The sequence below is a fragment of the Populus nigra genome, chromosome 2 (genome assembly GCF_951802175.1).
Source record: "Populus nigra chromosome 2, ddPopNigr1.1, whole genome shotgun sequence".
Lineage (NCBI taxonomy): Eukaryota > Viridiplantae > Streptophyta > Magnoliopsida > Malpighiales > Salicaceae > Populus > Populus nigra.
Genome location: NC_084853.1, coordinates 46837599 through 46850576, shown reverse-complemented (window position 1 = coordinate 46850576; position 12978 = coordinate 46837599). Strand labels below are relative to the sequence as shown.

The 12978-nt window shown below is 32.8% G+C and overlaps 2 protein-coding genes across 2 annotated transcripts; both read left to right on the top strand.

Moving 5' to 3' along the window:
• LOC133681997 (protein MIZU-KUSSEI 1-like) lies at positions 1-1168 on the top strand. The gene has a single exon (XM_062105217.1). It carries the CDS (start codon positions 268-270, stop codon positions 958-960), a length of 693 nt encoding a protein of 230 aa, XP_061961201.1. The 5' UTR covers positions 1-267; the 3' UTR covers positions 961-1168.
• Positions 1169-8145: 6977 nt separating this feature from the next.
• Positions 8146-9668, top strand: LOC133682202 (transcription factor MYB77-like). Its single transcript, XM_062105487.1, has one exon. The coding sequence runs from the start codon at positions 8683-8685 to the stop codon at positions 9427-9429; it is 747 nt and encodes a 248-aa protein (XP_061961471.1). The 5' UTR covers positions 8146-8682; the 3' UTR covers positions 9430-9668.
• Positions 9669-12978: the final 3310 nt, after the last annotated feature.

Here is a 12978-nt window from a genome sequence, read left to right as displayed (position 1 = left end):
ACTTGGTCACATCAAAGCATTAGGACTCATTTTTCCTTCTCACAACCAACTTGGGGGGTCTCTCTTTTCCCTTTCCCACTTCAAAAGGATTCCAAGGACAATCCAGCCAAAGCGACCAACCACCTTCCTAACTCTTCTTTTTAATCCCTACACCTCCCCTTATATGTATATCTTTGTAATCGATTAATAGCTCAGAGCCTCAAACACGCCATCGCCCTTTATTTTTCCCGAATTTTATAGCATAGCACTACAGTAATTAGCCCAACGATGCCACCAGTACATTCTAGCCCTTACTTCCAAATGGACAACCAGGCCATACTGTCTTTGCTCCGGCATACTGCAAGCGAGAAACGATCAAAATCTAGTAGCGGTGGGCTTCTTAAAATGTTCAAGCTCTTCCCCATGTTAACATCAGGTTGCAAGATGGTTGCACTATTAGGCAGACCTCGAAAACCTTTACTTAAGGACCATGCTACAACAGGTACCATTTTTGGTTATCGTAAAGGCAGAGTTAGTCTAGCCATACAAGAAGATCCTCATTGTGTGCCGATGTTTGTTATAGAGCTACCGATGCACTCAAGTCTATTTCACAAAGAGATGGCATCGGATATAGTAAGGATCGCACTTGAGAGCGAAACCAAGACTCATAAAAAGAAACTATTGGAGGAGTTTGTTTGGGCTGTGTATTGTAATGGAAGAAAGGTCGGGTACTGTATAAGGAGGAAGCAAATGTCTGATGATGAGCGTCATGTTATGCAACTTCTGAGAGGTGTTTCAATGGGTGCAGGTGTGCTTCCTTGCCCAAATAATGAGAAGGAATCAGCAGACGGGGAATTGACGTACATTAGAGCCAGATTTGAGAGAGTGGTTGGATCCAAAGACTCTGAAGCTCTGTACATGATTAATCCTGATGGTGCAGCAGGGCCAGAATTGAGTATTTTCTTTGCAAGGGCTCGCTAGGATTTGTTTGTGTGTGACATTCTACGTTATGTTTGTGAACTTAATTTTTCTAATCATAAGCACCACGAAAAGTACTCTATTGATCTCTTTGCTTGTTCTATGCCAAGATCATTACACGAGTTGTGGTTTTGAAGCTAGTAGTCCCATGTAAATTCCTTAATAGTTGCATGGAGTTTGATGGAGTTGAAATCTAAAAGAACATTTATCATTCTGCCTTGAAGATTTTAAATTTAGTCGGCATCCCTGCAGAGCCAATTCACCGGCTCTCTGTTAATTACTAGTAAATGTACAGATACTTCAAATTAAATTTTTAGATTTTCCAGAACATAAGCCCTGTAGTTGCAGCTCATTTCAGTAGCGAGAAGAGAACTTTTGCCCTGGGATTTCTTACATTTCAATAGCTTCTGCACAAGACTTCATGCCAAAACATTAATAAATCTTCATATCATCATGTATACCTTCGAGGGAAGGTATTCTTTTTCAGACTGATTGGTTTTTTTTTTGCTGAAATAATCTTCAATCAAATAGACAGGCAAGTGAGGGCCAAAACACAGCATGTGAGAGCATTAATTGTTCTGTTTTCCTTTTTTCCCAGCATAGGCACATTAGGCGCTGGAACTAGTTAGTCAAACATCAGATGTATGGTGGGGAGTGGGGACTTCATTATTTGGATGTGGACTTCATTATTTGGAATTTTTGAACAGAAACAAATCTTGAGTCAAGACTCAAGAGTGTCGATTAGGGTTTCGGTTCATGTCAAATGATGTTCCCAGCACTTTTATCTCCACTCGATCAGAATGAATGAATGGAAGATGCAATTTAAGAGAAGCAAAGAGCTCTTTATGTTAGGAAGACAGGATAACGTTAGTCATTGTCCTTCTAAAATTAAATGAGTGGAAGACACACGTTCAAAAGGATAATACATCCTCCTATTATTCATCAAGTATCAAGCTTTCTAAGAGGCTTCCTCCAAATTAAGGGTAGATTAAAGGGTTCCGTAGAAGGTCATCGAGATAAAAATCTTCATATCATTAGAATTTAAAACTTCTTATTTTTTTTTAGCTAAAGGGTTTCGTGAGAGGTGAATGAGATAAAAATTTCCCATTATTACAATTGAAAACTATATATATATATATATATATATATATATATATATATATATATATATATATATATATATATATATATATATATATTGTGCTACAATCAGTTTTATTCTAAAAGATAATTTTTATGAAAAAATACCATCTAAATTCTAGAATTTTAATTTATGTACGATGTTGTTACTATCATAATTCTCTAAATTTGTTGCTTATTTTTAGTTTCTAATCAATGTGAAATATCGGTAGATACTATCGGATTTTATCTTTATAAAAATGAGTTGTTTTTTAGAATAAATATTGGGATTTGAACAATATCACAAATCTACTTGTCCCTCGTGTGAAGAAGGCAACTTAGATTCTACAGGGTGCGTGAAAATCAAACTCAAACCAGCAGAAACTTAGGAAGTTTGAGCGACTCTCCTCTTACACAAAGATTCAGCTCAGCTAGCCCATGGGAAAGAGAATCAAATGAAGGTTGTACTGAGATTACTTGCCATTTGGGCTGTATCATTCTCGCTTCCAGTACTGCTAGGGTCCATTCTCTCATCGTGCAGCCTCTGTGAGCATGAATACTGAATCAACTTAAATGGGTAGTTTTTTTTTTTTAATATATATATCAGAAAAGCAAGCAACTATACATATAATTTTGTTAAATATATATATACACATCTCAAATATATATTATACTTTTTTATTTTATATTGAATGATAAATAATACAAAAATAAAGAGTATTCGAATAAATACATACTCAAAACCTGGTAAATAATATACAAATTTTTAAAAATTTTATTTGATAATTAATAAATAAGATATAAATATAATAAAATCTCAACCCTTAAATATTTGATGAGTCAAAATATTTAGTTAAGATTTTTATAAAAAGAAAAAATCTTAAAAAATAAAATGGATTTGTCAAACATGTCATATCCAAAAGAATTTGAGCTTGATAGTCAATCAAGCCTAGAAGCAACAAGGGCTAGGCAAACATGTTAAACTCAAATAACTTGAACTTGACAGTTAGTTAAATCCAACATAACATGGGTCTGATAAATATGTCAGACTCAAAGCACTTAGGCTTGATAGTGAGTCAAGCCCAAGGTAGTAAGGATCTGGTAAATATGTCAGACCCATAGTATTTAGATTCAACCATTACCAAGTTCTACGATTATATGCATGATCTTAAACGATTTTATAAAATAAAAGTATTGAAAATATAATAAACCGCAATACCTCTCTATTTAGGATAATCATTTATATTGATGTAATGATTTTTTTATATTCATAGGTGTATTCATGGTCTCTTAAAAATTTTATCATACTTATTGTCTCATTCATGATATCGATTAACCTTAAATATACTGATTTTATTATCAGGGATCTTTAAATCCCCCTGATTATGATTGTTTTTAATTTTTATAAGTACTCAATTTTTTATATGAGCCTAGAAATACTTAGACTAAAAAAAATTCAATTACTTCAAAATATTAATTAACTACTATCTAAAACATTAAATAACTCATTATTTACATATCTTGAATTTTAAAACATCGTTAATATCCATTATCATCCCTACTTTAAAGCTTCCCCAAATTTAACTCCAGGATAAGGAGAATCTTGATCGACCATAGTCCATGAGACGAATTTTTTTTTTCCAGAACAAAATAACTCCCCCGAATCAGCCTTCTGGATGAATGGGTCCCCTTAACTTAAGGACTCCATGTTGGACCCTCCTTTCCAAGGGTTGAGTATCATTCCATGGAGAAAACGGGTCGCCGACATTATCTGTTAAGAATAAGATTGAGTTAAGGTATATTCTTGTCGTGTTAATTAAGAGTAAAAGCCAGGCCCATCCTTTTCACCGGGTGGGTAAAATCTCTGAGAGCCTCTCTCATGAATCATGATAGACGTTGATTGTTCAAAACTAGTTGGTTTCGGAAGAAAGGGCCCAGGTTAAGTCACCGACGAGCCCAGCTATTAATGTTCCAGTTGTACCCAGCATATTTATAGGCATTTTACATTTCAAGAAATTTAAAAATAAGATATCGATTAATTATTCAATATACTAAACAATGTATTCAATATTTCCTAATAATTCGTCAAGAAGTCATTTTAGAGAATTTATTTTATAAATTTAAGGTTTTATGTGGTATATGAACGGGTTTTTTAAAAAAAACAATTGTGATTAGTAAAATTGATTTTTAGTTATAATTTACTTTTTAAAATGATTTTCATATTGTTTTTCATTTGAAAAGCATCAAATTAATGTTTTTTTAGATAGTCTTTAATCGTTTTAATAATTTAATATAAAAAATAAAAAATAAATTTAAAAAAATATTTTAATTTATTTTTAATTAAAAATCATTTTTAGAAAATATTATATACCAAATAAATACTTACGACTCGACCGTGTTTTGGTTTTTTGCGACGGTAAACAATACAATTCTTCATATATTTAATAATTCATCCCATTAATAAAAAAATCCAAAACTAAGTTTGAAAAACAATTAAAATGTAAAATAAACCAGGAAAAGAAGTCAAGCAGCAAAACGCAATGAAATTTATTTGAAGCTCTTCTGACTGTACACAACTGTATACAAGTCAACTCATTTATAGAGCCTAAGCCTATAAATTCAAGATCGATCAAGAAGTAAATTTAAAGTTATGATTATTTTTTAAAAAATAAATGCAAACTTATTTTTTATTTTTAAAATTTTATTTTTTATATTAAAATATCAAAATAATTTAAAAACACTAAAAACAAATTTCAAAAACACTTTTAAAATAAAAAATAAATATCCTCTATATCAAGTGGACACACTTTCTACTCGTCTATTTCGAAATTCGATTACTTATCGTCTTCAGTCAATGCGAAAGGATAACGATAATGGCAAGCGTCAATTTCCCTAACATGTAAACTCCAACCAACTGGAGCGAACTTGTCCAATTCCTCCTCCCTGTTACTGTATTAACACGAAATTTATCATTATTTTCAACAAAAATATTCGAAGAAGGTCAATTACTATGGAAATTGCACGGTCCCAGGGCAATGCGAAATGAGAAATAACAGCACATTAAATCATGGTTATAGCTGGGAAAATTTTCATTTTGGTGCAAACTGCGCAGAACATCTGATTTCGAGGCGTGATTGTTATTGTACAGTGTCGAGGGGACCAGGCTAAGGAACCTCCTATCTTTAAAAACCTGGCAGGACCTATAATTCGGAGAAATTTAAACTTGCTTTTTCATGTGATTTTTGTTTTAGGAAAACGCTAACAAGTTCCCTTAAACATTTGAGAATTAATATCCCTTAAAAGCTGAAAACAAGAAAAAAAGAATTTCAGTTCGTAACAGTATTTATTATATGAAAAATTTCTATTATAATTTATTTGTGTTTGATGCTGAGATGTAGAGTATTTTTTATTTGAAAATATTAAAAAATAAATTTTTTTATATTAAAATATTAAAAAATAATTTTAAAAAATAAAATAAAATATTTTAAAACATGATTTTATCACATTACCGTATAAAAAGAGAGTGAAAAGTCAAAAATAGACAGAGCAATCAACAAACTATAACCAATGGCTGACCAGTTCAAGGAAAAGGACAAACTACCCATTCCAACGCGGTATTGGGCAAAACCCAAAACAACCACTGACAGAGCTAAACTGAGCAACAAATGGGTTGGAAGGGAACATGTTGGACCCCACTGGTCTCTGCAAATCAAGTGGCTCAGTTTCTTTCTGATCAGATTGAAAATATATCTTACAAAAAAACAGTCCACTTTCTGGTCCCACAAAGGCAACCTCTTAAAGACAATTATTAAGGAAAGTGTCCTTGTCTGTGATTTACTGTTTGAAAACTATGGAGAATTTCGAAATCAGTCGGTGAATGAATCAGGGTTCGATGCTAGCTGGACTATCAACTGCCCAACTGCTTCTCGGTGGAGTTACATCACAGGTCCACTATAAGACTCCAAGAATCCATTAATATGACACGTGGGCGGCTAGGATGTAATCATGATGCCGACTCGTTTATATTTTGTGGGGTTGCTTAAATCTCATTGCTGTAAAGCGCGTATTTCTCACTCTCTATATCCACGGCCAAATTACTTCTACGTTTTTCAGGGACTCCAAGATGCATGAGAGACAATCTCAGGTATTAATCTGATTATTTGTTGATTTAAACTCTATTTTAAACTTAGTGTTATTCTTTTGTTTTACCTGAATAATGTTGTTTTCCGATTATATTTTAAAAAATTATAAATTGGATTATCTTATTTATTCACGGGTCAATCAGCCTTAATTTTAATCTTTGTAAATTCTCCGAATTGTATTTTATATCAATAATTATCCTAATGTCTTTGTTTCACATTTCTGGTTTTGATTTTTTCTTGATGTACTTTGTTAATTCATTCAACTTGAACTTTTAAAATGACCGGTTGAAAATAATTGTACTTTTAATTCAATTATCGTTGTACTTTTAATTCACAGTATCACACCCCTGTTTAAGTCAACAAATTCGGATTTAATCTTAATTCTGAAAAAAATTATCGATGACCTTTTAAGTTGCATCAAGCAGAAACCAACAATGAGGTATTTTTGCCCTGTTATGTTTTGTTTTATCCATGACAATGCTGACTGCTGGCATTGGTTTGTAATTTTTTACAAGCATCAATCCAGATGAAAAAAAATGAGTGTACTCGAACTAATTCGTTCATGGATTTATTAGATAAAAAAATATATTTTTATTTTATTTTAAATAAAATAATATTATTTTGAATAAAAAATTTTAAAAAAAATCTTGAAATTAATTCAGTTGCATCTCAATCAAGACTAGTCAATTTAAACTTAAACTCCATCATGTCCATTTTCAAAGTTTGAAATAAAATACAATTCAAGTTGGATTTTGATTTAGCAGGGTATTAAGTTAACTTGACAACAGGATAATTAAGTTCAGTGTATATTTAATATTATAATAAATTTTTACTATTGTAATTTAAAAAATAAATTCAAGAAGATCTATAAATTACCGTGGAACATCTCGGGACTTAACTTCTTTTTAACTAGGATTTTTTTTAAAAAAAGAGAGCAAAACTATAATATCTAATAATTAACAAAACATTTTAAAATAATTACAAAAGATAAAACACAGTCCGCAGAACATACCGCACGAACTGGATTGGAAAAGAAACGTAGCCTTAATAACCGCGAGAATTAAAGGGCAAAAAGGGGCCGTGACACAGACGCTCCAAAGTGAAGAGTGGAGTAAGTAAGTTACTTTTGTTGAATAGACCACAAAGTCAAGGGGATTTAACACGAATCACGTGAGATTCGCACAGGCTGGCTGTGGGACCTTCCTACGTGGAAGACGTAAAAGTCATCCTCCTGAAAAAGCTAATACTAATAATTTAAGGGATTCCTGTTAACAGTATCTCTTTTTTGAAACGGTTGATCGGAGCCGTTGATTCCAGTTACTGAGGCTATGGATTTGGACTCACCAGCTGTAAATCTAGCCATCTAGTCAAAAGGTCTCGGCCCCACTTTCCGTTTTAAAACGTTTGTTTTGTGTTAAACAGCTCTGGCCTTCCTGTCATGTTTTAAACGCTCCCCTCTCTCTCTCTCTCTCTCTCTCTCTCTCTCTCTCTCTCTCTCTCTCTCCCTCTCCTTTTTTTTTTTTCTTTTTTTTTTGGGTAAAAACGCTCTCATCTCTTGTTTATAAACGATAAGCCATTCTGTCTGTGCGTGAGAGAGAGAGAGAGAGAGAGAGAGAGAGTATTGAGGACGCGAATGATTTTTATTAATTTTATTTTCTGCATCGAGATTGCTTGGTCTCATCCAAATCCCAAGATTGCCCCTTAGATTCACTCTCTTGAACTTGTTTTTAATGTTCTCGCACCACACAGCTTTTATGTTTGAGGATGTGATTGTTTTGATTTCTTCAACGTCGTGTTTTTTTTTTTAATTTTTTTAATAAGATAATATCAAAAATATATTTTAAAAAACCACACCATTGTTTTGCTTTTGGAAATTCTTTTCAGTACATTCTAATTAGCAATTAACTTATAATTATGAGATGGTTATGTAAAATTACCTAATTGGGCACCTAAACATATGTCCCTGTACATAACATGTGTACAGGGACACATGTAACACAAATTAAGTCATCTGTGTTCGGAATTCTCTACTATAATAATACATTCGTATTACTTGTTTTCTTGATCCACATTTAACCAATCCTTCGGAGGCCCAAAATGGTCAAATAACAAAGAGCAGACAAAACAGAATCCGACCTGCAACAAAATTTGGTAGCAGAAAAGAAATCTCGAAAACAAAACTCGACCTCGAGAGGACGCACCTATTCCTGGTCTACACTCCCCCACCAACTTTACAAAAGCCAGTTTCCTGGAAGACCCCTCTCTGTCTATTGGGTACCGAACCAAGTTCACGCATCTCTTTGTCTCTCTCTCTTTCTATCCCCATTTCTTTCCTCCTCCGTATATAAGCCCCTTCACTCCTGCAACTCGATTTATTGTCTCTCGTCCGCTCTCAAAGCCAACCCCTTTACTCAATCTCTCTCTCTTTTTTCTTTGAAGCTCCCTCTTCGTGATCTTAATTATTATGGAAGCAGTGAACATGTGCTCTACTTCTTCTTCAGATTCTTCCTCTTCGGAGTCTTCTTTCAATGGAAATAAAACACCAAGAAGCACCAATAAATCTGAAAGAATTAAAGGACCATGGAGTGCAGAGGAAGACAGGATTTTGACCAGGCTTGTTGAGCAACATGGACCAAGAAACTGGTCCTTAATAAGCCGTTACATAAAGGGTCGGTCTGGAAAATCATGCAGGCTTAGGTGGTGCAATCAGTTAAGCCCAAATGTGGAGCACCGTCCGTTTTCTCCAGTTGAAGATGAAACAATCCTGGCTGCTCATGCTAGGTTTGGTAATCGATGGGCCACCATTGCCAGGTTGCTGCCAGGTCGGACCGACAATGCGGTCAAGAACCATTGGAACTCCACGTTGAAAAGAAGGGCAAGAGAACGCCAGAGTCAGATGAATTTGGAAGGTAATTTTGATAGTAACTATGGTAACAACAACAATGAAGGCATTGCCATTGATATCAATGTAGCATCAGGATCTATGCCGGATGGCATAATGAGAGAAGAGGAGGATGCGCTGACCACGCTGACTCTCGCACCGCCAGGGATTGGTGGTGGAGTCAGTGGTAATAGTGGTGGAATGGTGGCGGAGAGGAGGCCAGAGAGTTTGCCTGCTGGATTTTGGGATGTGATGAGGGATGTTATTGCAAGGGAAGTAAGGGACTATGTGAGCTCTACCTTGTCCGAGAGTAGCTCAGGATTTCATTAGTTGGGACTAAATTAGAGAAGAGGGGATCGAAGCAATGCCTGGTGTTGTTAATTTGATTAATTCGGTGGTGTTAACACTTAATATGATCATTATGTTAATTTTTTTTTCTTAATTTTTTTTTTACTAAAATGTGAGATGAAGATTGATGAGTGCCTGAACTTGTGGCCTTTGATAAATTTTTACATTCTATGTTTCATTACAGCCTGTCTCCAATGGATGACGGGAATGGATTTTAATTATTTTGCCTTGGAAAAAACAATTCTTACATTATTTTTAAGTGAAATGCATCAAAAAAACAAAAGCTATACCACACTCACGATCACTCATTAAATTCTTAGATTTGATTAACTCCATAGGTTCTTCCTCTGATTAATCTAGAAATAATATTTTTGAGAATGAATCTCGGAACTAGTGGGAAAGAGAGGGATTGAAAATCTCTTCCTTATTGTATGTACTAATTTTTTTTTATGATTATGTATATGCTCCCTTGTTTTTTACATTGTCGAGAGAGAAAAAAAAAACAGAGGAAGAATTATGAGTTCTCGTTTAAAAATAAGAATGAGTTTTGAGAATATCCTATAAAAAAAAATTAAAAATTTTGAGAATCTTAATAATCCCAACCCAAGACATTGAGGAATTTATATGGAAAAAGGATTGAAGAAAAAAATTTGAAAGAAAATAAGAGGATTTCTTTGTATATAATGGAAAGTAGGAGTTTGAAATCTCATTAACTGGGGAAAAACCTTTATTATAAGGAAGATCAGCCACACCTGGTGTTGCATCTCACGTGATACAGAGCTAATTTAAGATGAAGTTGGATCAGAGTATTGGATAAAATTATAAATAGAATATTTTAAAGTATTTAAAAATTATTGTATTATTATTTTTTATGTATGTTTAATAAGTATGTCTTGAATAATATTTATTTTGCAATTGGGAATTTTTTATTAGGCAAGAGCAATTTTTGTTTTATAAAATATAGTAGATAAATATATCTTATTTATTTTTATTTATTTTTTGTTAAATGAAGATATTAAATTATTATTTACAAAGCGCATAAACTCTCACCGGCTCTGACTTGATCAGACGTATCCTGGAAATCTAGACAATTAAGCTAGACTAGAGCAACATATCTGATAGATTCAGAGTTTAGTACATGAACCTTAACAAACACCTCGTCAGATCATTACTGTTTGTCACCATCTTGCAAGTAGCTCAAGACATTATTGATCTGTATTAATATCATTTTTTTATATCAAAATTATAAATTCTTAAGATAAATATTGGCAATGTTTATCGTTCACGAGCTGTGTGTTTTTAATTTATTTTATCCGAGTAGGAAATGTAATTGACTAGCACCAAACAACTTCAAAGAAAACTGTTCGAGGCTCAAGATCGAGAAGAATATATCATCAGCAATAGTGCCTTCCTCAAAGGGTTTGAATCCAGAATATGAGACACAGGAGCACCTTTGTTTCCTTCTGCTTCAAAGCAAATATTCACAAAACTGTTGTCCCACTTTATAACGACACTTGCGCATTTTATATTTGAGGAAAGCTGCAAAGGCATGCATGTTCTAAATGTGCTAAATAATAGTAATTTTAATAATTTATGCACAAGAACATGCATGGTCCTTGCTCACATGATATCCTCTCCTTTTGTAAATGTGTGTTTCTCATTATGATAGCTTTTGTGGAAAGCAATAAATGGTAGCTTTTTATCCCTAATAAAAGTTTTAAGAAAGAAATTATGATATGTCTTAATGAATCAAATACTTTCAAAACTACAATCAGGATAAAACGCAATGCAATTTTAATCATGTTTCACTACATTGCTAAGCAAAGGAAGGATATTAGATCAATGAAGTTTTGGTTTAGCGATTAAGACACTACTATATTCCTGCAAGGATAATAACACAAGTTTGATTCTCAAGAAATGTATTTATTAGGAAAAGCAATCACAAACCCCTGAACGAGACTAATTTTACCTTTTAAAAAGGTATGAGAATACCCTAGTAAAAACAAAAAAAAATGAAGGGTCTTGACCCTCCTATACAAAGTGGGTGAATTATTTAACTTAGAACTATTGAATATGCATGTATCGAACTGGGATTGCATTCAATTATAGTGAAAAAAAGAGTGTCGAGAGGTTATAATTAACTTGTAGTTTTCATTTATTTATTTCAAAATGCAGATACTTGATCCATGAAATTAGCATGCCCAAATTATTTTAGAAACGTTTATGCTAGTCCGTGCTATCAATTAGTTTCACCATATACATGTTTTTTTAGCATTTCAACTCGATTTCGGCATAACATTTGATTTGGTCCATTCATGTCTTGTCTACTTCATGTTTGGACAACAGAGGATTGAGGTTAGTGGTGTGATTCATGACTGAAAATAATTAAGTTGATGATACTATTGAGTTAAATATATTCCTTTTTTTCTTAATTCTTTATAATGCGTATTTTAAACCTTTATTTGTACTGAAAGTTAAATTTTTTCCTGTGTTTTTTCTTTCTTTTCAAGATTCTCAATATTAAGAATATGCTTGAATGCTGGTTAGATCGAATCAATTAATAACAACAAAACTCTCCATCAATTCTATAAAATTATTCAAACTTTAATCTCACGAGTTTGATCGAATATTAGAATTAATTAATATCCATAAAGATTTACTAAATTTATTCGAATACATCAAATTAATATGGTGGTGATGCTTTTATAATTACTCAAGAATAAACTTAGTCTTAATTAACATGTAAACTGATGCGAGTATATCTTTATCATAAAAAAGGAAAAAAAAAAACTATTAACTTCCTTTCAATTAGATGGAGGCATATCTCCTAGACTCCTACAGCATTCTTCCTATAAAATTTAAGGGACAAATCTGATTAAATCTTGCTTAATCGTCTTAATTTAATTCCTGCAACTGCAAAAAAAAAAGAAAGAGGGAAATTAAAACTTTGATCCTCTTGCCTGATAGATGTCTGTTCAATTGCCTTCCAAGATAATTTGATTAAATTTTGTGGTTAATTGTTTTTTCTTATTCGTGATAAAAGTTTTTTTAGGTTTCGAGAGAACCTCATTAACCTGAATTTAAAAGGGTTAGGCAAATTAATGAATTTTTAGCTAATAAGGAAGGAATATTAGCTAGTCATTGTAGGTTTGGTAAATTTTCATTTACTAACTAGAAGATTTCGAAGCCATATTATTATGATTGGGATAAAATTACGGTCGCCGGAAAACAACTGCTTCACAAGCGGTCAATTTATGGTGCTTCCTCCTGTCTTAGAACTCACGAGCCCATCTTTTAATGTTGAGATACCATTTCCATTTTTCTCTAACTAAAAACATATTTTTGCTAAAACTAAGAAGAAATAGAAAGGACTTCTAGACTACTTGGAAGGTGGGCTAATATGAAAGGTAGGATTAGCACAACTTTGCAACCATCATTGTAAGATTACAGCCCAAAAGAAATCCCAAGTTGTTTTGAAAGTTGACTATAAAATAATAAGAAAATTGATTATTTAAGGCTGAATCTTTTATT

Coding starts and splice junctions, on each gene's coding strand:
- LOC133681997 (XM_062105217.1), top strand. CDS start 268: ATGCCACCAGTACATTCTAGCCCTTACTTCCAAATGGACAACCAGGCC.
- LOC133682202 (XM_062105487.1), top strand. CDS start 8,683: ATGGAAGCAGTGAACATGTGCTCTACTTCTTCTTCAGATTCTTCCTCT.